The sequence below is a fragment of the Colossoma macropomum genome, unplaced genomic scaffold, assembly GCF_904425465.1.
Source record: "Colossoma macropomum unplaced genomic scaffold, Colossoma_macropomum, whole genome shotgun sequence".
Lineage (NCBI taxonomy): Eukaryota > Metazoa > Chordata > Actinopteri > Characiformes > Serrasalmidae > Colossoma > Colossoma macropomum.
Genome location: NW_023494800.1, coordinates 21,361,226 through 21,387,930, shown reverse-complemented (window position 1 = coordinate 21,387,930; position 26,705 = coordinate 21,361,226). Strand labels below are relative to the sequence as shown.

Sequence of the window (26,705 nt, the reverse complement as noted above, 5' to 3'; positions counted from 1 at the left end):
TGCTAGCATATGGCAGGAATATAGGTGTACTGGTGTACTGTACAAAAGTCAAAGACCATCCTACATTTATTTCATTTCCATTAGGCCTTTAAGTAGAATAAGGGGAAAGTCAAAGAAAATAAAGTGACAAAACAGGAATTCAAAAAAATGACTAAAAGATACAGAGAAAATGGGACTCCTAACAACCATACAAGACCTGGGAAGGCACCCAAACAGCTTTCATATTTGAAAGCGAAGGAAAAAAAAGCTCCACTTTTACTTCAGTTCTGAAAGATCATGAGAAGCAGAGAATGCAAACAACTTCTAAGGCGAAAATATCCCTGCAGATTTCTTTTAAAAGCTGAAAGCAGGTCTCCAGAAAACAAAGGAAGCTGTAATAAGGTCAAAGGATAAACATGCTTAATACTGAAAAAAATGCATTATATTTAGTTGTTGATGCTTCTGTGTAATTTTCTTTAGTGTTTTCTATTTTTTTTTTTCATTATGCTGAAAGGTTAATTACTTATACTTAAGGGCCATTTTGACTGGCAGTTAAATAAATGAAAGTGTGGTCTCTGACAGTGCTGTATTTTACTATGATACTGTGTGATCTGTTGCATTTTAAATGGAAGATCAGTGGGGTTTAAGGCTGTGCCTGGTACTGCTACATAAGATAAACTCCATCATGGAATGTCTTTCTGTAGATCTAAAGTGAAGTCTGCTTGCTGTTTGTCTGCTGTTGACATATTTACAGCACCTTCTTATATTTTGATTGTACGGTATGGGCTGAGAAACAAAAGCTGAGTTTTATTTATTTAATGTAAAGAGACAGGGTTTTGAAATATGAAATTTGCAGCTGGGAGCATTTCAGGTTACAGTCTTTTTCCAGCACTGGAATGCCTTTCTGGAGACTATGTTCTCAGCAGTCTAGAAGTCAGCGCAGTTTAAGGTATCTGGTTTTTGGGGCACACAACAGCTGTTATTTCCAACCTCAGTTGGCTCTTTTTTGTTTGAATTCTGGTCTGGTGCTACAGCTCCCTCCTGCATCCGCTTTGAGGCCTCCTGTGAGTTTTTTTGCTCTGAGCCGTAATAACTGCTTTGTTACATAATACGGGCAATGGCAAAAGCAATGGAAGCTGAATTCCAGAAGAGGAAAGAAGCAGGAGAACTGTCTGGCAGGAAGAAAACTGTATTTTACTGTTCTAGCACTACAAATGGCTAGAATAGAGACCATGTGTGCTTGGATTTTCTGTCCCTCTGGCAACGGCGTAATTACTTTAATAATTGTTTGATTTGGTGGACTCAGTGTTAATCCAGTTTGGGAGAGCGTGATTGGTTTGTAGCTGCATTGTGGAGCTAGTGAGAAGAACGTTGGAGAAACGTTTGGCTCCAGCTTCGAGAACATAGGAAGCATTAGCTGAATGCTGGGCTGCAGTGTTTGGGAGCAGAGACACATGGAAATCCAATTAGGCAGCAATGACATCTCCAATTTTCCACCAGAACCAGATTGCTCTTACATTAGATGGAATTCAATTAGCCCATGGATAGCTTACACCCTTTCATTCCCACTGCTCACTGCCGTTCTCACTGCACAGACACTGCTGAAAATGAGGGCATAGGTCATTTCCTTCAATAAAGTCATGATTTTTATGGTATATTTGAGTCTAATAGGGTTTCTAATTTCATCTCTATAGACTTCATGTAGATGAGGCTAGTTTGGTAACAGTAATTTGATACCTTTGAAAACAAGACACCTATTTTTAGCTTGTTTAAAATCTGGACTCTTATTATAAGTCCTTAGTTATTGTAGATTCCTTTCAATTCAATTCCGTTCCATTGAGTTCATTACTTTAATTCTAACTTTAATTCTCCCTGAATGGCAACAGACAGGCACATACACAACATAAAATAATAAAAATAATAAACAGATCACCCAGAACATTATAGTGCTATTAAACAATATGTTCCACTATTGCTAATTTCCTGGGTGGGTGGGGCTCTCTCAGCACCACTTTTAAAGGAGCAGTTGCAACCCGGGATAAAAGTAGACATGCTGCGAACCATTCTGTAGTGAAAGCAGTGAAGGTGATATGTAGGACATGTATGGAGTCATGCAAGATGTCATTATCTTTCTTAGTCTGCTGACCAACTGTATGTGGACAAAGAGTGACACTGTACCCCTGCAATTTGTATTACATAGTTATATAAACATAATTAGTTACAAAATGAGTTTCATTTACATTAGATTTATGTCCTATTCCAGAGGTGCTCAGTTAAAATTTGTGAAATGATCAATTATATCAGCTGTCTTGCTTACAAAGGTCTGGATAAACAGACTTAACATAAGTGAATGGCTACAATGGTTACCTTTAAATGCTTATCTGTAAATGATTAGTCCAGGCCACCAATAGAATAAAGTAAAACATATAAAATATATTTTGATAAACTGCATTATTTTGTAACACAATTTTATAATCTGTTGAGCATATTAAAATTAATTGGTCATTGGCTATTATTTGCAAAAAGAATAAATAAATAAAAGCTAGGAAAAAAACTAAAAAAAAACTTTTTGTAGGGTACGTTAAATAAATTAATTAAAAAATGAATTAAACACAAATAAAGCTATTGTTTATGAGATTCCACACTCTTGTGAGGGAATGCACAGTCACTCTGGTGAAGGTTTCATTTATTTTATTTGTCAGTGCCCCTCACTCTGGACATGTGAGACACATCGGTTTTGAACTCTCTCTGAGAAGGCGCGCTGGTCCATCTGTGTGCATGTTATTAAAATAGGACCCTTTTTACATACGTCAGTCAGGGTTGCTACAGAATTGTTTTCAAGAACATGGTTTGGTCTGCTGGGATACTTTGCTGGGTCTGCATTTGGACTACGTTCCACCAGTTGACGACCCCTGCTCTGTTCTATATTGACATTTGAGTCAATGACTTTTCCAACTTTGACTAAAAGGATTGTTTTTCAGAATGTGTATGTGAAACGTTAAATAAAAATCATCTGTAATTATTTTTTTGAATGTGGCATAACTGGCTCTTTTTTGCCTGTTCTAACATTTCAGTTGTCAGAAAAAATAAATATTGTGACATTGTGTAACATGAAAAGTTCAAGAAGTATCATTATATTGTATTTTTGCCCCTATTATTGTCCACAGTTACTTGGTTAAACTACAACATGCTTCTCCATGTTTAAAGGCCCTTTCTTCTCTGTGTTTTTGTGTGGGGGCTGATAGCTGAGGAGAGATGCCAGCTGTACTGCCAGTCTAAAGAGACGGACGATGTGGTGTCCATGAAGAGGATGGTGCATGACGGCACACGCTGCTCCTATAAGGATCCTCACAGCGTGTGTGTGCGTGGAGAGTGTGAGGTAAGAAGGGGGTCTGTCACTGGAATGCTTCCTCTTTGAAATAATAGTTTCAAAGTTGTCAAGTTTACATTACCTCCATGACCCTAGAGAGTCCCAAGACATTTCGGTGCCCAAAGTTTGTTTCTGTAGTTTTATTCTGGAGCTGTGAGGCTAGCTTATGGTGGGGCTTGCACTACTATTATGTTTTACTGGACAACTAGTCTTTCAATAAAAGTAGTTGACTAGTCATCATTACTATCATAAGAAAGGTGAGTGTTCTGGATATCAGTGAAAAGTATTTTGTGCTTAGCAGAAAAAAACTGATTTCTGATCTCTTCCTCCTGCCTCTTCAACGCAGCTTTACCAGCACTGGATTTAAGGCATTGACCTTGACTGCTGCCCACAGCACCAACTAGTGGATTTATTAGTCAACGAGTGGCTAGTCCATGTAACCCCTAGCTTATAGCAATTGAATTGACATCGTGCAAACTGCATGCCTAAATCATCACACTCTTGGTGTAAGCTTTCAGTACTTGTTCGCCTCGTAGCAAACTTTGGACACTAAACATGTCTTGGCTGTTCGACTACATTTGGGGTAAGGGGAAAATTGTGTGTATTCAATTTTTTGCTGAACTATTTCTTTATCCAATCAAACGAATAATGTCAAATGTAATCGGATAAAGCTCAGCTGGCTATCCTGGGCTTTGCTCCCTGGTTCTCTCTCGGTTTCTCTTTCCTCTGTTGCATTCATGAGGATGAGCCTTTTCCATCCGGCTGTGCCAAGCTTCACATTTATTTGCACAAATGGGCAGCTAGCGCATATGCTCCAGCTCTGCTCCTGGACCACTCTGCGCCGTATGCTGTGGCTGCTTGCTTTCTGCTAAGGTGGCCTTTCTGAAAGAATGTTCCGGGTCAAATAAGGCTAGATAAAAAAATAATATGTAGAAGTCTGGACACCCCTGGCTAAATGACATATTTTGTTGATTTTTGAAGTGAAAAGAGGAAAACACAACCTCTGCAGCAAATTGTTTCTGCAAATGTAGATTTACTTTATATTTGATTACCTATTTTAAGATCAGAAAAACAAATACTAATAGTGACGTGCAAAAGTTCGGAAATTTTTCTTGTTGTAAAGTCTCAGAAATTAATTAACTCATTAGGTTAACTATACTGGTTAGACAAGCAAACAAGCAAAAATGTCAGTATGAATTGTCAGCTGATGACAGTTCTACATTGTAAAAAAAATTACTGATTCATCAAACCTTATGCTAACACTCAACTATCATGTGCTGCTCTAAGCATCTGACTGAGCTGACTGTGCAATTTCCTCTGTCCAAAAGGTCAACAAGAAATGACATTAAGGGGAGGTCATGTGCTGGCCAGAAATGCAAAGCAAAACCCCCATATGTCAGCAAAGAACCTGCAGTAAGGTTTAGCTGACATAGAAGTGGTAGTGCATCATTTACTGTGTTGCTTGCGCAAACATGATCTGCTTGGAAGAGTCATCAGAAAGAAACCTTAAGCAACAAAAAAAGTCAGTGTCTGAAGTCTGCAAAAAAAAAAACCATCTAGATAGGCAACACGCATTTCAGAAACAAGTGCTGATGCAGTAAAAATGGCGATCTTTGACCACAATCACCAAAGGAACAAAGAGAAAAAAGTAAATGAGAAAGGAGCAGCATTTGATGAAAAGAACACCTTGCCAACTGTTAAGTATGGGGTGGTTTTGTGCATTGGGGTTGGGTGGTAGAGAGTGGCACAGGAGACACTGCACAGGAAAGATGTAATATTAGCAAATGCTGGAAACAAATATGACACAGTCAAGAAAATGAAGCTTAAGAGAGGCTGGCTTGTACAGCCGGACAGTAGTCCAAAATATACCTCAAAATCCATCACAAACTTCTTCAAGAAATGCAAGCTGAAGATTTTGGAATGCCCCCCACAGTTCCATGAGTTCAACATCTATGAGTAGATTTTAAACCTGCTGGGTATGCAAGATGGCCCAAGAATATTGCAGACCTAGAAGTGCTCTGCAAGGAAGAGAGGGTGAAAATAAAAATAAAAACAATAAAGAAATTCCTAGCTGGCTACAAAAAGTGTTTGCAAGCTGTAATATCTACCAGAGGAGCTGATATTGAGTACAGACTTAATAGTGTGTCCAAACTTTTGCACATCACAATTAATAAACAAATAAACAATTGTATTTTTTTCAGTTAGTAGCTAGAAACATATTAGAGAAATAGAAAGATGTCTGCAGAAGTACACACAACCTCTGCAGGAAACTATTGCAAAAAAATAACATGTTTAAATGTTAATAAACAGTTCTTGGTTCCACGAGCCACAATTACTGTTTTCTCTATTTTTTAAGTTAATCAAATATAAAGTAATTGTGCAAACATTTGCAAACAAAAGTTATTTTAGTACTTTGCTGCAGAGCGTGTGTTCATGTCTTTTTACTTAAAAAATCAACCTAATTAATTTAATTTGGCCAGGAGCGCCCCTTTTTTAGATATCCTAAGGTGGCAGAGATACAAAGCAGCTTTACCATATAAGCAAATTAGACAGTTGCCTACAGAGACAGCAGACTCGTCATATGTTTTCTTTACCTCAGTGCTGTAACATCCGTTCACTCTTTGTCCTGGTCTTTCTGTGTTTGCCTTTTTCTTGGTTTCCTAGTGCTGTGTGTGTTTGTGTTTATCTGCCATGTGCTTTTGTTTTCTTTTGACATGTGCTTTTGTTGTCATGTTGGCTCCTCCCCTGTCCTTACCTGTCTTCACCTGTTCTTTGTCTCCCAGCCCCGCCCTCTCATTGGTCTCAGGTGTTTCTCATTTTTTTTCTGTTAGTATTTATACCCCTGTGTTTGCTCAGTCCCTTGGTCTTGCATTGTGTCTTTATACCCTGTTGCTGTTGCCTGTTTCTCTCATTGTTGGTTTTTGTTTCTTGTTTAGTTCTGCTTACTTTGTTTGGTCTTGTCATGGACACCTCTGCTACTGTGTTTTTGAACTCTGAGTTGTGTTTAAATAAAAGCAACTCACACTTGCATCCTGCCCCAATGCCTCCTACGTTACAAGTGCTTTCACTAAGTTTTTAATTGATATTTTAATGAACTGACAGTTGAACAGCCAGTGTCATTTTTTCTAGTTTGTTGAATGTTGCCTGTGTAAGTTTGCTTTTTCAGTTAGGGTCAGCATGTTAAGCTGTTAGCCTTTCCGATGAGGTGGGAGATTTATCAAAATAATAATAAAAAAAGATGGATGTGAATAAAAGTTGAAGAATAGAAAATAAAAGCTAAAGCATTCATTGTCAAAGTCAGGAATGTGATGGTGTTACACTAGTGTGTGTGTGTGTGTAGGATACACTGTAGCCAAGCAACATCCATAGGTGGGGCAGCAAAACTTGCCTAGGGGAGGGCTGGGTAGATTCTGTGTTTTTGATGATTAACTCTTAGAAGTCTAGAGTTATTACTATCTCTGTGTTATGCTATTTAACCATAATTGTTATTCATAGGTAATTATGTAGTACTATAATTTATTCTGTTTACATTAGATTTACATTATTATTAAGTATTCATATTAAGTTCAAGTCTGTGTTTTTTTTTTTTTACTTTTTCTGCTTGTTTTGTTGTCAAAAACTGACAAATATGTGTCAAAAATGTAAAAGATCTTCCACATTTCACCAAATTGTACACTTGACAAAATTTCTCTACTTGCTTCCAAGTCAGAAATAATGAATATCATCATGTTTTTGTTATCGCATGTGGTAGCCTTCCAGGAGTTAAGTGATGATAATAATGGAGGCACACAAAGCACTAATGAGATTGACCCAACCCTGAACCTTCGCAAAGTCTATGACTGCATACTGATCTGCAGTTAATTTCCTCTCTCCGTACTTGCCTCAGTCATTTTTTGCAACCCAGCCAAACTGCTCCAGACACAGCATGGAAAAGCTATATACAACAGATCCTAACAAAAACAAAAAAGAGAGATCATATCGCCCTGTTTTGAAAGAACTGCACGTTTAGGATAGACTTCTATCCTACTACTAGTTCTTAACGCTCTAAATGACCTTAAAGTACCCACTTACATCACAGAATGTCTGTCTGTTAATGTTCCAGCATGTGATCTTAGATCTGCAGATACTGGGATTCTGCAAATACCTTCCATAAAAAATGTGAAGAAAACGTGGAGAAGCCTCTTTCAGTTATTATGCTTCTAAACTGTGGAACTCAATTCTACCTTTTATCAGGCAGTCAAGCTCAGTGCACACATTTGAAAGCGTATCTCTTTAAGCGTTTTATAAAAAAAATGGGTTTTTTGGTATTTATCTTTTCAATTTGATTTGTCTGCCTTATATGATTTTAATTGAATAATCGTAGTTTCTTCTGTTAAGTTTTATCAGCACTTTGAACTGCAACCGGTATGAAAAGTGCTCTTTAAATAAAGATTATTATTATTATTATTATTATTATTATTATGTCGTTCACTATGAATGAGCTCATTGCCACTGATGTGTGTGTAGAAAGTGGGCTGTGATAACGTGATTGCCTCAGAGCTGGAGGAGGATAAGTGTGGCGTATGTGGAGGGGACAACTCCACCTGCAAGATCGTCAAAGGAAACTTCACTCGAAGTGCCAAGAAACCAGGTGAACACTGCGCTCTGTTCCTTACAGTCTTGATTACATCTCCATGACTACATGAATGAGTGTCAATGTGATAAGCAATTGTTTACTTTTAGTGCCCACTTATTGAGGGTAGATAATGCACCAGAGTTATTGTCCTATTTATTAGATGCAAAAGAAGTTAGTTAGCTAGGTCTACCCCATCACACGGTGCTACCAAGTTGGGAAGGTGTCTTTATGAACTTGTGCTAATGCAGCATTATTGGACAGCTCAACACACTTGGAGGAGATCACTGGCAATTATGTTAGCTAACAGATGCCTGTGTTGGCTTGCAGAGTGATGACACCAAGAGATAGAGAGGCCAATTATGTTTTCTTGGACTCCCGGCCACAGATGGCTGGGGCATTGATTCAGATCAAACTCAACATCTTCCACTGATAAGACCAACATTTAGACAGTGATGCCACTCAGGAGTCCTAAAAAGCTTGAGATCTAAACTAATTCTAAGTTGATAAAGCAATAAAGTACAAATGTTTTTTAAAAATTGGGATTTTTGCTGCCCACAAATCCCACTTTTTGTGTTAAAATACTTTACATAATTGCACCACTTCCTGCAAAAAACTGTTGTCACATAACTTTCGGGTTTGTCAATAAAAAGGTGATATTTGTCATCCATCTTTCATTTCATATATGCTGCATATTGCTGTTGTCGGAAGAAAACCTTGTATGTCCAAAATGGTAACTTTACAGGAAAAAGAAAACCTTTACTTTTAATGCAAGTCGAAAAAAATGGAGATACAAGGTTTTCTTACGACAGCAACGATATGTACTTGTACCTTTGGCCTCCCTGACTTCCCTATAACCTACTGATGACATTTTTTCCTCATTGGAACCATTACGAGAGAGATCACGTTTCTCTGCCATATAGAGCTGTTTGAGCACTTTCCATTTAGAATAGCTGCCACCTTTTCTAGACATCTCTTTCTGTAAGAGCTGAAAATGGCATTATTCCTTTTAAAAATGCTCTGCTACTCAGTCCAGCCACACCTCTCTGCTGTGCTGTTTCTGTCACATGAGGGAAATCTGTCACATGATGCTAAATTTATGAACAAATGTGTTCTTTTTCTCTAAAAATTGTAGGTTTTCCTTGTGCTTGCTTAACTATATGGTGTGCTTAAGTTGTGAATGATGTAACTCTCATGTGTCCTATGTTGTAGCAATGTTTTTTTTTTTTCTCTTGTAAGTCCCATGTGTGTGGGTCAGAGTGGTGCAAACCCTTTAACACTATAATTCCAGTTCCCTTAGCTGGATCTATATCTTGGAAAACTACCTCTAGTTTCACACTTTATTTTTCCTTCATAAGTAGTTTCTTTATCATTGTCTAAAATAAACTCACAGGTTTCCTGAAGATCCTGGAAATTCCCAGAGGAGCGAGGCATGTTTTTATTCGAGAGTTTAAAGGAACCCCACACATTCTGGGTAAGGACCTTTATCTGAATGAGTACCTGTATAAATGGTTACAAAAAATATCTACTGCTCATAACTCAAGCGCCTGAGTGTTTGGCCTCTAAATGCTTGTTATTGATGGAGCAATCTGGGCTCTTCTTGGCACTGAGAACTTTAGAGGTTTCAGCTCACCGCCTCAGTGCCCATGAAACATTTGAACCTCCGGGAAGTAACGCTTCCCAGCACGTTGATTTATCTCCTTTACTCCAGCCTCTCCAGTAACAGCTTATCCAGGATTGAACTCTGCTTCTCCTTGTTTGATTTCTTGTAGGCATGAGTTATATGTTGTGAGAGTTGTGGTCATCCTAAAGTTGACACTTTTCCCATTAGCGGTGAAGAACCAGGCCACAGACCACCTGTTCCTGAACGACGAGGGTGAGTTTCCTGAGTCAAGAGCAGTCATCGAGAAAGGCGTACTGTGGGAGTATAGCAACGATGATGATATGGAGACGGTCCAGACCACAGGGCCGCTGGGATACGGAGTCCTCATCATGGTAATGAGAATGCCACAGTCCAGATGGAAGGATTTTCATTTTCTTACCTTGACTTCATTAGCGATGGAAAATCAGAACAGTTTGACTGTGGGTGGTACTTGTGCTCTGTATCAATAACAGGACAGAATAGCAGGATGGGGACTGAGAGCTGGAAAAAGCATTCAGGAGTCATAACTTGTGTTGATGAACGATGAATAATCTGATCCTTGATCTCACAAATCATCAAAGGTTGAGCTGTGGAACAGATATGATTTTCCAGTGCTTGTCCCATGAAAATATCTTTCCAGGTTTTATTATTATCAGTATCACATCCTCAGATTGCAAACGTGCATTTTTTTAGAGTCAGAAACTACGACAAGGAGCATTTATAGCTAGCGCTGAGTCATTTAGTAAGCAGGTTTATTTGAGGTTAGCAGGTCTGTTTGAGCTTGAAGTGGTTTAAGGAAAATTTTGGAATATAATACATGGTGTTTGTAACTTGGTAGCTAGAAGCTTCTATTACTTTTTGGCTACATTAAGCATGTAGCTCTAGTGAAAAACATGTTTGGGCTGATCGACTACTTTTGGGTTAAGAGTTAAAACTGTGTAAATTTGATTTTTGACAATTGCTTTAAATTGTTCTTAAATTAGAGTTTTAAACTCTATGTTTTCTTAAGTGTTTAAGAAATATGCTTGTGTCCAATGTTCATTTCAATTCTGGACCAATATATTAATTCATGAAATGTTATTTGCTGCTGTCTTTTCATCTCCAGGTTCAATCTCACAGCACATCCAAAGTCACGCTGTCCTACAAGTATATCCTGCCAGAAGACCCTGCATCGTCTATGGAGAACAGCTTACCACAAGACGACACAGTCTACTTTGAGTGGGCTCTGAAGAAATGGTCCCACTGCTCCAAGCCGTGTGGTGGAGGTACGCTTATGCTCAAATCATGGCCATGTGCTGTAAGTGATTCTGACCAGTGGTGGTTGACCATAGCTTGCGTGGTGGTATATTTTCCTGTGTTGCAGGGAAGCAGTACACGCGCTTTGGCTGCCGCAGGAAGTCAGATGGTAAGATGGTGCACCGCACACTCTGCGCCAACATCGCCAAACCCCGCGCCATCAGCCGAGCCTGCAACCAGAAGCAGTGCTCTGAGCCAATGTAAGCAGTGCAGTGGTAGTTTGGAAACCTAGAGTTTACTAAAAAAGCAAGCCATTGCTTAAACCAAAGGGTGTCATCACATATGTCGTGGTAAAGATTGTGTGTGTGTGTGTGTTTGCAGTTGGGTGACAGGAGAATGGGAGGAGTGCAGTAAGTCATGCGGTAAAACGGGCACTCAAACTCGGCCCGTGCGCTGTGTGAGGCCTCAGCCGGACGGCACGCAGAAAACCATCAACTCCAAATACTGCAACGATGACCGACCTGAGGGTCGCCGCAGTTGCAATCGGCACCTCTGTCCTGCCCAGTGGAGAACTGGACCCTGGTCCCAGGTGAGCTCCACCTATAGCATATTGTCCAGCCGCATATCTTGAACATAGCTTTACAATTTACTGTGCAAATTGCTCACACAACCTGTGTAACCAGTGAGCAGTGTTATGGTGCAATTAGGCCAAAAAGGTGTAAATAGAACTGTTTTATATGCTGTAACACTAACATATTGACATACTTAGAAAGTGTATAACAGATATTTGCCAGTGAGTTGCCATGAAAAGTGCTAATTCAGTGCTAATTTCATGGTAGCTAGCTTACTGGTTAGCTAACCTAGCAAATGTTAGGTTTCCTGTGTCATTTCTTAGGGTGAGCCAGCTTGCAGTTCAGATTTTTGCCCAATAACGTAGCACTAGACCTTAAGAGGGGTAGTGAACCCCCATAATTCACATATAAATGCAATGTATATCAGTGTAACTTAGGTAGCTTGTCACTTAATGACCTACAAAGAAACTCATGCTATTGCTAACTTTAATTGATGTGTGTGGATGCAGTGCTCCGTCACCTGTGGAAATGGAACTCAGGAGCGGCAAGTTATGTGCAGCACTCCCGATAACGCTATTGGTGTCTGTCTGGACACTAAACCAGAGAACATCAGGAAATGTCCGCTAATGCCATGTTCTGGTGAGTACCACTGAACAACTCTCTCCTGCTCACCACCTTATAACTCATTTATTGTAATAATCTTATCACAATTGTTTCAGCATATGCTATCACCATGGCAAAATTTTCATGGTTGCATGCTGCCCACATGCAAAAAGGCATAGAAAGACAGATTTTTCCATGTAAAGATGCAATTTTTTAATGTATTAACGTCATTTTACATCTTCAACCATTCACTCTTGACATTTAGCTACAGTGCAGGAGGTTAGTTGATGGTTGTCAGCCTCACTATAGTGATGTCTCTGTGCATATTCTGAACTTTTAACCAGCACCACATTTCAGTTTGTGAATATAAGATGTGTTTATGATTTGAATGCTGAAAAGTCATTGTGTATGCAGTTTATGGAATGTAAATCAAATGCAAATGTAATTCTTCACAGAACTATATAATTAACCTTCAAGATCAACGCAAAATCACACTATTTCCAAATATGTGCATGCACTGAATATGTTCATTCAACAAGAAGTGCAGCCTCATGTTATTCATGCTAGAATGTTACACTATTTTTGCTGGAACCACATGTTTCCACTTTTTTTGGTCACGCATGTTTTTGGTCATTACTTCGCCTGAAGTCTCTGTGAGAGTAAGTAATTATGCAGTTAGGTAAGCAATACAGCAAAATAGCACAGCAATGCAATTATAACTCCAGACTTTTAAGGCTTAACCTCCCTTTAAGATCTCCCATCTCACAATCCTCATTGTCTCCTGCATATGATAATCCTTCATTCTGATTTATCTAATCCTTCTTCCTCCAGGTGATAAGGGGAACTTCCTGATCCAGTGGCTGTCCAGGGCGGACCCCGAGTTCCCGGCCCCCAAGATATCCTCAAGTACTCGCCCTCTGTCCAGCTGCCAGCCAGCCATGTTCTGCTTTCCCACTCAGGCTGCTCTGGCCTGGCTGCTGGCTCTTTCTCTAGCTCTGTGGCTGTGCTACACTCTGCCCTGACTGCTGCCCTCTCTTGCTCTCTGGAGCCCAGCTGCTTCTCTCTCTCCCCTCTCTCGCTTCTCCTGAGGGGGGTCTAGGGGGCTGTTTTTATCTGCCTCTCCTTCTATTGCAGCCTGTGCTGGCTCAGTATCAGGGCAATGGGGTGGTAGAGCTCCTTGTTAAGGGTCAGGACGAAAAGGGTAATGGGCAGTGATGAAGGTAGGGGCGCGGTTTAAAAGAGCTGCGTTGTGGGTTGGTCACTGTAGTGTGATGTACAGGGAAGGCTTACACTAGAGGTACAGGACGAAATAACAGTCATTTTTTTGAAGGTGTTGGTCTTCTATGATCAAGAGGAAGGGGACATGTGTATTGATTATTTGTATTGTAAAATAAGCATAAAGTATATGAGTATAAACACTATATTACACAAAAAATAAGGGAGGCCTGGCCGTTGTTGACTGTTATATTATGTATTTTTTGTACATATTTCCTTGAATAATGGTGAAACCCTTTTGGGCAACATATATATGAGTGGAACTGAGGCAGTCCTTTGAGAAGTCCATTTTACACACCATCCAAGAAAACTACTGCGTTTCTTCATACTCTCTGGTCTCCATGTTGGACGTTTGTCTACAAGATGATCAAATACCTCATGCTTCTACATGGTTACTTTAACGAAAACTTTTTTTCATTAATATCAAGAAACTTTGCCTTATCCTGGATTTCTGAGACACGGGAATGACACTGTTTCTTCGGGGTGTGTCCATGGATGCTAGAAAAGAGGCAGCTAGAAGAAAAGGATTTTAACCAAGACCACAACGGATGTTTACAGCTAAAGGAATCACTGGCTGCATGTCATCTGCTCTTTAAGTTTTATCACGCCCTCTTTTATCGTCTTGATAGTTGCCCTGTAATACATGCAACGTTCTTTAACTTATGGATGGCACATTTATCTTTTATATACTACACAGTCAGAGTTTATATATGTATATGTATATATCAGATGTTAAATATATTCAATAATGTTATAATGACTGTTATCACTTTAGTCTTACGCCATTAACAACAAGATTATATTGTACTTAATGTCTATATATTTTGTGACATAACTTCAAGAAGATACTATAGATTGAAATGAGGCTTATTCAGGGTAATAGAGTTGATGGTGTTTAAAAAAAAAAGCTTTAATTTGGTAACGTCTGGAAGTGATAATTCTTTTTTCTTATTTTGACGGCTGCTATTCAGTATCCCAGGGCAAGAAAGGTCAAGAATGTCAAGAGGCTCAGGCCGTGGAGGCCTCGTCACACAGCTTAGAAACACACCTGGCAATACAAGAGCATCACCTATGTAGCTTTACGACTGTTTTACTACACGCTATCAGTATGTCAGTAGCACCTCGCAGCTAGCGCGGTGTTAGCCACATGGCTAACGGCAGTGCTTTATAGGCCTCCTGTGACTGTTGTGGTCCAACTTGGTCAATTCAGGGTTAAACGTTTTTCAATGGTCTTTAACCCCATCTACGTTTTCTCCTTTCTAAAGTCTGCATTGCTGACTGTAGTCTGTATAGCGTTAAATGTCGATGGCTTTACTTTCACGTATGTGTGAAACTTCTCAGACTAATAGCACTGATCTAGGATCAGCTTCTTCCCTTCACAGCCTAATGAGTGTCATTATCTGGTGGAGGTGGGTAGTAAGTAGTTACTTTTACTCCTTTCCATGATGGATTTGTACTTTTCTGACTATTTCACAAAATAATACTTCTGCTTCTACTCAAGTATGAGAAATGTAACCTCCTTTTATCATTTTATGAATTCACAATGGCCCATATTTATTAAGCATCACAGACAAAGAACACTGATCTAAGATCAGGTCTGATCAGTTTATGTACCTCTATTCAGTGTTCTGTAAAAAAATCTGACCCTAGATCAACATTCATATTCTGAGAAGTTTGACAAATATGGGTCATTGTGTTTCCTTTCATTCTGTTCTGTTGGTTCAGCTTCTTGACTGCTTTGCTGTTGGTCTCACCTCTTGTTTTTGAGCTTTAGCATTCTATTTTAGACCAGACAAAGAGAAATAGCACCTAACAAACTTCAGTTCCTTTGCTGATAGATGCTGGAGATACTAAGATGCTCCCCTGCAGTTCTACAGAGAACCCAGAGGTCAAGTTTTTTTGACCTTATGCATTTGTATTCTGCTCTTACTCTAGTTGTATTTGCTAAGCCATCTTTACTACTTCAGTCATTATTTCACTGCAGTGACAATACCTTGTGTAGCTGTCACTACATATGATCAGAAATGGAATCATAGTTCTTCAAGGGTTCTTTAGTAAAGAAAATGGTTCTATATAAAACCATGAACACTCAAAGAACCCTTTGGATTATTAAAATGTTCTTTGCATTGTGAAAGTGTTCTTCATATTGATGGAGTATGTGCTGTAGGTGGTTCTATATAGCACCAAAAAGTGTTCTTTGATTGTGTCAAGCTTGACATTGTAACAATAGAAGAACCATAGTTGGTGCTATACGGAACCCTTTTCAAAAATGTTCTGTATAGAACCATCTACAGCACGTTCTCCATCAATTTGAAGAACGCTTTCACAATGCAGAGAACCTTTTAATCATGGAAAGGGTTCTTTGAGTGTTTATGGTTCTATGTAGAACCATTTTCTTTAATAAAGAACCCTTAAAGAACTATCTTTTTTAAAAGTGCACAAATACTACTTTTAAGAAATAAAACATGTTTTATTACCTGTGATGTCACTCAGCCCACCATCAACATTTAAATTGCATAAAAAATGGTCTCATTAATTTGTGCTGCATTTGTGCTATTAAACGAAGTGTTTATCTTAATTAACAAGTTTTAAAGTCATACTGTTTCGATCAGTGACATCACGCCCCCCGTTAACGTCCAGATCTTGCCAGAATAGTCTAATTCGTTTGTACTCCGTTTTGCTGGTTTGTGCTGTTAAAATAAATGTTTGTGCCGTTTTAATTTGGAAGTTATTAAGCAATACCATTTTACTGAGTGATGTCACTCAGCAGCCAAATCACAACAAAACAGTCTTGTTTTTTGTGATTTCGACATTGACTGGGGGCTGAGCAACATTACAGGTAATAAAATGTAATGTTTAATTTCTCAAAAATAGTGCTAGCATAAACAATGATTTCTATGGCACAAACCAGCACAAATGAATAGTAGTAGTTTTATTACATTTCTGATCACATGGGATCCCAGCTTCATGGAAGTCAACACTTCTACTGCAGTATGGGCTTTGACTCCTGTACCCACCTCTGTTATCTGGTCAGGGGGGGCTGATGCTAAATCAGTTCTATTTGCCTGAGAACCTTGAAACATACTGGCCCAGTTCTGTAGCACCTCTCATTTCAGTAGCTCCGACTACATGGTACGATTGTTCAGATGTAGCTTAGGATGTGCCATTGTTTTTGTTTTTGTTGTTGTTTTTTTTTGCAATGGTGTTTTCTTGTTTACATTCATCAGAATTGCTCGTTTTGTTGTGCTTACGATGGACAGGATGGTCTCAAGAAGAAAGATGTGTTCAACCAAAGTGTTTACCAAACTGTGAATGACATAACATTTAAAACAGTTTATATTGTACTATGAAGAAAAAACAGTCAACGTGTCGTGTAGTACATGGTGTATATCTGACGAGAAGTGAGTGTTATTTATATGGCTTCTTGTCAGCTGTGTCTACGAGGATTAAGGAATAAAAGGTTGAGTAAAGTTGAATGATTGGACTCTGATACTGATTTAAATGCTCCTGGGCAGTGGACAGTGAGTGATGGAAAAACGATCATGAGAAGATGCTGTGGTATTTCTTCTGCCAGGTCATTTTTCCTTTCTTTTTTTACCTTTCAGCTTTTTATATTTCTTGTTCTTCTTGCTTTTTTCCTGATAAAACTCAATTCTTTGTCTCTTTTTTCACATATTAAGGTTGTTTTGATGCTGTTATGTAATAGCAGAGCTTCATTCTATAGACCAGTTTCGTGGACACATATTAAGCCTAGACTGAACTGTAGGGGATGCATGATGAAATTGGAATTATATCAGTGATTGCCAGATATTTGCTTAAAAAAATGGTCGGCGTTGGACAGATATTTTAGTTTAGAATTGACTGATATCTCAAACTGATGCTTGATGCTGTGGAAAAGCAGAATGTTTAGGCAACACTGAGCTACAGTGAATGTATATACCCATGGAAAATATCTGCATTTTATTCATTATATTACAACCCATTATATTGCAACCCTGCAGAAATAAGTGTTACGTATCTTCATAATGCTAATCCAGGTAGATGTAATCCCAGTTTCTATATTTTAGAAATGTTTACAGGGTTTTAACTTTTTCCCAGCTTGCCCAGCCTGTAGTGTTGTAGAGCTTGAATCCCACCTGGGTCTCTTTTCCTATAATTTTTTTTCTATCATTATTGAATATCAGTACCTTTAAACATAATGAAACAGTCATTTGTCTACACGTTTAAATAAAATCTGTTTGCTGCCAGTTGAGGATCTAATTGATCGTTTCTATGGCGGCTCAACTCAGTACTATTTTTTTGTTATTGTTCATTGGTTCCAAAATTCTCTGAGTACAGATCAGGATGTTATTATCACTATGTTTTCCTGTAATAATAAAAATGGATGTATGTTGTTTGGTTTATAATTAAGTTGACATTAGGTGGTGATTCTGAATACATTCTAGAGAAGAAGGGACAAAGAATCATCAAAGTTGGACTAAGACTATAGTAATAATGAATAATATAGGCTATATAGTATTTAATGTTAACAAATTTCAGTTTTCCTCCTTTATTCTTATTATTTTTATATTCTAAAAAAAAATCATAATCTGGTCTTGGTCCTGTCTCAGCCTCGGCCACTCCCGGTCTTGGTCTCGGACTTACCTCTAGTGGTCTTGACTATGACGCTAATGATTGGGCAAGTAATGTTAGAATAAGATCGCTCAAGTGATTTGCTGTTATCGATGTTGAACCCTTTGTACCTGCATCAGTATTTTGGATATAAAAAATGTCCATACATTGGTCCATGAGTCCTATATTGGTCCATTCCCACGTAATTGCAGTGCCCAATGATGATTCATCATTGAAAGCGCTATTTTTCAATGATTCACCACTGAATAGGCCTTATAGTGTAGGATTAGTCTTAATCTGGATGTGGGAAACTGGCTCTCAGTGTATTTCTTTATGTGTTCTAGGGACACGCTGTAAAGGAGATAAGTCAGTCTTCTGTCGAATGGAGGTGCTGAGAAAGTACTGCTCCAACTCTGGCTATAGGCAGATGTGCTGCAAGTCCTGCAGCAAGGGCAACTACACCTCAAGCCTCAACCTGACCTCAAAGCCCTGGACCTACACTTCAGTGGCTCCAGGCACCATCATTCCTACAGTTAGGAATGTCACACAGCCCTACACCCTCCCCCAGGTGCCCATCACCCACAGCTACTACACCACCATCAAATCTTCACTCAGCAAGCAAGGAACACCTACAAGCACCCCCACACGTTGGAGATACACCACCACTCTGAACCCCCTCACTCTGAAGACTACATTTCCTATTACCACCAGCGCCATCCTGGAGGAAACGGATGGACCGAGCACGACATTCGATGAGGAGGACAGCTCTGAGTCGTGGACAGTGATCACAAGTGACGAGGTCTCAGGGTCCATGACTTGGTTTGAGGATTTTTCGTCAACTGTTGTTCAGTTCTCTGATACACCCGAATATGTAGGTGCTGAAAAATTAGTTACAACTCAAACAGTTACAACGCCTCCAGTTACAACGCCAACTGTTACAACGGCAGTGCAATCTAGGTTTATTATAACAAGCCCACCAGCTATAGTAAGCCTTCACAGATCAGAGGACAGGAAGGAAAATAACTCCATTGATGTGTCCTACAAGGTTGTGGATGTTAATGAAGTCGCCCAGAACCACTTTATAGCCAGAAAGCTGGTGCGCTTCCAAGAGAAAACACACAATAAAAGGATTCAGGAGCTCCTTGCTGAGAAAAGGAGGCAAGACTTTCTTCTTAGAAGACTGAAAAGAAAACCTGGAGACTGATCAATTTTCGCTTTTCTTCTTGTCTCATGGAAAACACTTCAATCTCTCAGATGTATTCTAACATCTTTGGTAAAATCCACCTCCACAATGCTGAGACGTGCCCGGAGGTCTTTGAACATTTATCTGCTTGTTAGCCTTTGTTTCTGTATCAAAGCTTTACGTTTCTTTTTTAGCCGTCCCAGCACTCTCCATCCTGAAATAAATGTACTCACAGAAATGCATTTACAGTGGAAAAAGGCTTTTCAGTTGATTAAGATAAGAGTATATCAGGGAACCTTATGAAATATGAATTTTACTTTCATCTCTGATGTGGCAATTTAAAGGGATCATTTTTAAAGCAGATTTATTGTTTCTCTTATATGGAAATTTTACTTGTGTATCTTTCAGTGGGTGTCCAACTGAGTGGAGCAATACATCTAGATTAAAAATATAAACATTTCTCCCTAAGGATAATTTCAAACAGCAGAATTATAAGCAAGCTGATGAATATGAACGGTCTACTTTACTTCAGCTCACGTTGTTGAATATTTTCCATTGTTGATTTACATCAGACATCTAACCTTTAGAGACATTTTGTGGTTTTGTCTGTGGCAGATTTTTCCAACCACTGATTTGAAGTGGGAGGTGTTGGCAGCCTCTCTGCTTTATAGAAGCACTCCACTATTCTAAACATCAGGCTCATACCAGCACTAATATATATGTTGACGACAGTCAGAAACGTACTGTTGGTAGTAAAACTGGAATGGCAATAATTGTCAAAAATCATTTCAAAATATACGTCTTTTTATCTTGATATGCATGTTTGTATCTATTCATTAAGAGTCTCATAAGACCATTTTTTCCATGTTATGAATCACAGACTTGTCGTCTTTTTCATATATATTAAGGTTGTTTTGATGCTGATGCTGATGCTTCATTATAAGCCACCCACTCCTTCTCCCTGTGGAACTGTTGACTAGGTCCCTGCAACTTGAGCTTGATTTGCCAAAACCCGTCTTATGTTTCAGATACAGATCTCTTTGATGAAAACTTTTTGCACCAAGTTTTTTCGAGTCTTCTTTTAACACCATATAAATCCCTCACGTTCACATTTGCATTTGTTGTATTTCATCTATTCAACGCTTGTTAGCCTTTGTCATTCAGTACCTGCACAAATAAGAACCTCTTCATCAGTGTTGTATATGTGAATCAGAATTTTATTTTTTATATTTATTGAAGTGCCTTTGGTCAAACAGCAGTGTTTTATGAGTCTGCTTCGAGCTTACGTGGAAGTCAGCGCATGAGCAGCAGTGTCCCGCCTGTAGCACCTCAACATCTGGTACTATGACATGATGTCCACACTGTCTAAAGCCATTCATTCTCTTGAAGACGAAATGAAAGAATGCTGTGGGTATATGCATTCTTTCATTTATTATTTTAATAAAATTGCAAATGAAGTCAAGCATTACTGCCTTCCAGCTATTTTTGAAGGATACTGTCAGAGCCTATCAGGCAGCGTTGCCAGATTGGGCCTTTTTCAACCACATTGGGCTGCTTCTGGTTAAACTGTATGGGAAAAATGTGCTCTGGTAGGGGGACAAAATCTGAGGTTGTTGGCATGACTTTGTATTTTTAAAATATGTGTGTGTGTGTGTCTATATATATATATATATATATATATATATATAAACCAATCAGGCATAACATTATGACCACCTCCTTGTTTCTACGCTCATTGTCCATTTTATCAGCTCCACTTACTATATAGATGCACTTTGTAGTTCTACAATTACAGACTGTAGTCCATCTGTTTCTCTGCATACTTTGTTAGCCCCCTTTTACCCTGTTCTTCAGTGGTCAGGACCCTCACAGGACCACCACAGAGCAGGTAATATTTGGGTGGTGGATCATTCTCAGCACTGCAGTAACACGAATGTGGTGGTGGTGTGTTAGTGTGTGTTGCGCTGGTATGAGTGGATCAGACGCAGCAGTGCTGCTGGAGTTTTTAAACACCTCAGTGTCACTGCTGGACTAAGAATAGTCCACCAACCAAAAATATCCAGCCAACAGTGTCCTGTGGGCAGCGTCCTGTGACCACTGATGAAGGACTAGAGGATGACCAACACAAACTGCGCAGCAGCAGATGAGCTATCGTCTCTGACTTTACATCTACAAGGTGGACTGACAAGGTAGGAGTGTCTAATAGAGTGGACAGTGAGTGGACATAGTGTTTAAAAACTCCAGCAGCACTGCTGTGTCCGATCCACTCAGACCAGCCCAACACATACTAACGCACCACCACCACGTCAGTGTTACTGCAGTGCTGAGAATATATACATAAATATATATATATATATTATAATATATATATATATATATGTATATCAAACTATGAGCAGTGACCATAAAAATAATCTTATATTTAGATTCTTAAACGCTGGCTGGTTTTTCCTTGATGTTAGCTTTATGCACTCTTGGCGTTCTCTCAAGCAGCTTCACGAGGAGCAATTTGGAACGATTTTCCAACAGGACTAAAGTAGATACACTGCCTAGACCTTGTTGGCTGCTGAAAACTGCTTATAAATTATATTTTGGAAATAAATTCAAGCCCATGCATGACCTGCACTATTTATATTTGTTTAGGTAACAATATTTCAAGCATTAGAGATTGAATAGATCACAATTTCTTTAAGATTATGAAAAACACTTCCAATCAGATGTGGCACTTTTGACTGGGGTATCAATAATGCATAAGATACACTGCTTAATCTTGCAGCTGAAATTGGAACAGGGCCCACTTCTCCTCAGAACCCATCATTCATCACAGCTCCTGTTGAGAAGCGGGCGTTGCCACATTCACCTGCAGGGTGGATGTGCATTCAGAGTCTCATTTTGTTTGTGACACAATGAATGATAGATGAAAATGAACCCCAATAGGGTGATCGGGATTATAACTGTAGCTTAACTATAGAACAGTTAATTACTGAGGCTATGTTTGTAAATGCTCTGCTTTAGTATTAGGGTTAATATATTTTGGGGTTTTTTTCATGGTTTCAAATTTAGGCTGGAAACTGTTCAACCAGTCTGGCTAGCTTGGATGTGACTGGAATATTAAGTGATTGTCAACAGTCCAAAAATGATTGAGTACATTTGAAAACACTAAGAATTATGAAGGTTTGATTGCCTTGGTCCCTGAACATAGGCACAATTCTACAGCTTGTTCCACCATCTCGCCATAAGATGGCAGTGTTGTCTAAGCTGCTGCAGCAAATACGAGCAGGGACGTGTTTTCAGACTTTTTTCCTCAATGCTGTTACCCAACACTATATTTTCAGTCTTTTTCAGTTTCCCTCTTATTATTCTTAAAAACATCTTTTTTCTAACTGCTTCACTATGATCCAAGCTACTTGTTAACATTTAATGAAAAGGAAAACACATCATACTCAGGCGCTACATGTTATAAACAACAGATGGCAGTCTTCTATCAGTGTGGCAGTGTGAGCTCTATTTCTGTTGCCAATAGCTGCTCAAGGTCTCCAATCTGCAGCTCTCACAGTTCCAGTGCCCTTCACCACCATCTGACTGAAGCCTAGCAGATGTGGGCCTCACAGCAATAACACTGTGGCCTAGTTCTTTATCATGCGGTACTGTGGGCTCTGCACATTGGACCTTACTGATCTTCATCAATGTTGAAGGAGAAGAATTGACAAATGTGAATCATCTATACTCTGTCCATCCTGATCATTTACTTTACTGTATTGCACAGCCTACATCTGTGTTTCTGTCGTAACAAATGGCACAATATTTATGGGCCGTGGCTACAACCACTACTGACTCAAAGATTTGTTTACCTGTCAGCGTCCTAATGACCTACACATATTAGATTTCTTATCTGCTTGGACAGACCAGATCATTTGGTCAGAATGAATAAGGCTGTATCAACTGCATCTGGCTACAGACTTTAGTTTCATAGCAACTGCTAAATTAGAAAAACAATTACCAGCTTCTAAATTAAGAGCTCTGCCTGGCTTTTATAGTGCTTAATATGTAAATGTCAAGGTAATTCGTTCTAGCAATGATCGAAATATATTTTATAAGTTCATAACTGTCACAAGGATGTGGCTAAAATGAGATTATGTAAGTTTCTCATCAGCTTACATCATCTCAAGTACAACCTCATGTTCTTGGGTAACAGTAAATCCACATAATTAGATGGGCAGGTCCTCTCCTAAACCGTTCAGAGTTTTCAGTTCTCGAGGTCTTGACGATCAGCTGATGAATCAGACGGGCTAGCATAGAAAATGCTAACTCAACACAGGGCTAAGTTGCTACACAATGAATAAGATAAATCCACCTGATCTCGGTATAATGGATATGGAATGCACAAGAGCCTGTTCTGCAGAAACTACAGTAGTTCTTCTGCAATCATAGCCACGTGACAATTCATACAATTTGCAGAAATCTGTAGACGGTTGTGGTTGTCTAAAGGTTTTGAACTAGCTAGGGATCTCTGTCGACAGGTTTTGAGATTTTTTCCCTTTAAAATCTTTGGAAAACTTCTCAATGACTTGACTGCTTTCTTTGGAGAAGGTATTCTGTGTGAGGAATATTCTTTTTTTCTGGTAAAAGGGCTTTTCACTTTGCTAAATCAATGTTTTAGCTTGCTAGCTGACTAGCCTACTGATGTCGCATTGAGTTCACTGTGTTACACAATTGAATGCAAAATCATGATTGACACACCTCTCAGCCAATCACGATCATCTTTAAACATATCTTCCTCTGTCAAGTGAGGGAAAAACTCCACAGAACTCATTGAAACAAACCTGCAGTGAGAACGGCACTATAGTATAATTATTAGACTAACAAATGGTGGGAAGTTGTTACTGAGGAACATGTTGTGGCCACGCTGCAGTGGGGATAGGGTATAGCCATGCAAAATGGCTCTCAGGATGCGCCACACCCTCGGTGTAAGAACAACCTGTTGTTGTTGTGTGGTACAGTGGTAGTTGTGTTTTTTAGAGTAATTATATCCGAGGAGGGTGGGCTTTGCAATTAACTAGCGGTTAGAAGTGCCTACCCTCCTTATATATTATGTTGTCCCATGTTTCTGCTTCAATAGGAGATATTCACACAGTTCAACTGCTGGCAGCTATGCTAAGCTACATAGCTGTGACAAGGGGAAGAAGCACTCTTTATGTAAACATAGAGGAGGACAATTGCAATTATGCATCTTCAAGAGCATTGCAACCGCCGGAGGTGAGTCATTCTGCCCTGAGTGCGCATGAGGAGACGTGAGCTGAGAAGCATACAAGCTATTAGAGGAAGAAAAGTCAACTTATGTAGGCCATAGCCATGTCCAACACCAGCTGGAAAATAAAGCACCACAACTTGTGCCAAAGCTGTGTCTCTTTTAATAGCAGTGACCACTACAAAAATGCTTGACACACTGATCATCTGGAGGGTGGTGTTGTTTTTATTCTATTCCTGAAGCTGAAATAATCTGTGGAAGACCTAAAGTCTAAATTATTACCTATTAGCTCTGAGGTAAGCTAAACTTACTGTGGGTTTCTGTATTTGCTAAAAAACATTTTAACATGATGTCTAATGATAAATAACAGAAATTGTAAAAGTCAGTAAGTCAGTAAGTCCTCTTCAGCTTCTAACATTGCTCTGTCTAGCTCCAGAGTTAGCTTTAGCATTAGCTCGTCTCAAACAGTAGCACCCATTGCTAAAACCACTACCATGACATGAAAACCTGCTGCTATAGTGTCACGTGATGAAATGATTTCCTTGGTTTGATTAGTGTAAAATGATTCTTTTTGTTGTTCACTTTAAATTGGCCAACAGTCATATTTAGTTAGTTCTCAAACATGTACAACTGCTCTTCAGTATAATATTAACTTTTTAAACACTTCACTTAAAGGTACATGATGTAAGATTTTAGGATTTGGACATCTCTCTGGTGGAAATGTGTACATGGACACAAAATACAGCGCTGCTAGAAAAACCAGCACAAACTAGCACATGGCTGGTCACCAGCAAAATCAGCATTTGTTGTGTTTAAGATGTTGGTATGCTGGGTAGACACGGTGGGAGTTAATATGCTGGTCAGCAAAACCATTATACAGTGTTTTAGATGTTGGTATGCTGGTCAAACACAATGGGTGTTAATATGCTGGTCACCAGCAAAACCAGTATATGTTGTGTTTTGCGTGCTGGTAAGCTAGTCAACCAGCATGACCAACCTGTGTGACCAGCTAAACCAACACTAGACCAGAACTAGACCAGCATAAACCAGCATATACTGTAATGCATGCTGATCTGTGCTGTTTTCTTGGCAGGGAGAACATTTTACATCATCAGATACATTTCTGACCTCTTTTCAAGTGGGTGAATCTGATGATTGTGAACATGTTGAAAGAATATTCAAAGAGAACTCAGTGAAAACTTGGTGATCAACATGTCTTATCTACTATTATATGAATTATCTACTATTGTCATTATATCTTTATCAGCATAATGCTGATTTTGCATTTGAGTCCTAACTATCGCACAAATACCTTATTTTAGCATGTTTTTTCTCCAGACTCAGTAACGCTACTTTAATTTTAAGAAAAACTTACATAGTGCAGCTTTAATATGAGCATCTAGAAGTATTTTGAAGATTTTGTGCTCAAGCTCCTCAAACACTCTACTACCCCAAAGAAAGAAATCCGCAGCTAACAACATAACATCGCACAGTTTGAGTTACTGTTAGTTCAGGATAGATTTGTTATAAAACTGCGTCAGATTAATTCTTTTTTTCCCCTCTGATATCTGAAACTGCATTTTCTGCTGAAATCAACCAAATGCATAGTACAGGGGTCAGCATCATGTGGCTCTTTTACTGCCCTGTTGCAGCTCCAAAGCAAAATTAGCAGTTTAGGTAAAAATAAAACAATCTTCTTTTGCAGTAAAATAAAGCTCTGTTGATCATTCTAACACAGTTTTAACAATAAATCATCTTAAACGCTGGAGTTAATGTATAACTGCTAAGTCACCGACGTTTAACCCTGAGGATTGGTGCGCAGACTGCTGGTCACCATAGCAACGCAGACAAGAATCTTGCCTAGCTAGTAGCTAGTAGCTAACGAAACTGATACGTTTAATCTACAATGAGAAACTGTCAAACACTAAAAACTTGTGAGGCTGAAGTCAGCTTCTCGTTCGAATTTTCCCATTCCACCTTAAAAGCAGTTGCACTCTGGTGCCTCATGCACCATTTAAGGTGAAAGAGGAGAATTCTAATAAGAAGCTGGCGAATGACAAGCTGACTTCAGCCTCATAAAAAGTCAAATGTTGAGAGACATTTTACAAGAAAGGAGGAAAGGTTTCCTGCCAGAGATGTGAGAAAAGTGGTTATAGCTGATGTAAAGCTTAAAGCAGAGTAAAGAGAGTCTGCATTTTTGTTTATATTATATATTTTTTTGTCTATAACAGGACATTAGCTAGCACATATTAACACATGTTTTCAGCCAAGATGGTCACATGTTACCTCAATAAAATGGACATAAAATGTTGTGGCTCCCAGGGTGGTTCGATTTTTTTTTTTTTTTGAAAGGACAAAATGGCTCTTCTTAACA

General features: G+C 39.0%; 1 protein-coding gene across 1 annotated transcript in view; it reads left to right on the top strand.

The window, feature by feature from the left end:
• The window catches only part of adamts2 (ADAM metallopeptidase with thrombospondin type 1 motif, 2), an 84,271-nt gene extending 63,726 nt beyond the window's left edge, over positions 1-20,545 (top strand). Inside the window, exons 13-22 of the mRNA XM_036588047.1 lie at positions 3,225-3,358; positions 7,856-7,979; positions 9,355-9,435; positions 9,793-9,956; positions 10,709-10,868; positions 10,967-11,099; positions 11,221-11,428; positions 11,921-12,050; positions 12,846-12,920; positions 18,245-20,545. Of these exons, the coding sequence (XP_036443940.1) occupies positions 3,225-3,358; positions 7,856-7,979; positions 9,355-9,435; positions 9,793-9,956; positions 10,709-10,868; positions 10,967-11,099; positions 11,221-11,428; positions 11,921-12,050; positions 12,846-12,920; positions 18,245-19,104 (2,069 nt within the window). The 3' untranslated portion in view covers positions 19,105-20,545. The remainder of the gene's footprint in view (positions 1-3,224; positions 3,359-7,855; positions 7,980-9,354; positions 9,436-9,792; positions 9,957-10,708; positions 10,869-10,966; positions 11,100-11,220; positions 11,429-11,920; positions 12,051-12,845; positions 12,921-18,244) is intronic.
• The last annotated feature ends 6,160 nt before the right edge of the window (positions 20,546-26,705 follow it).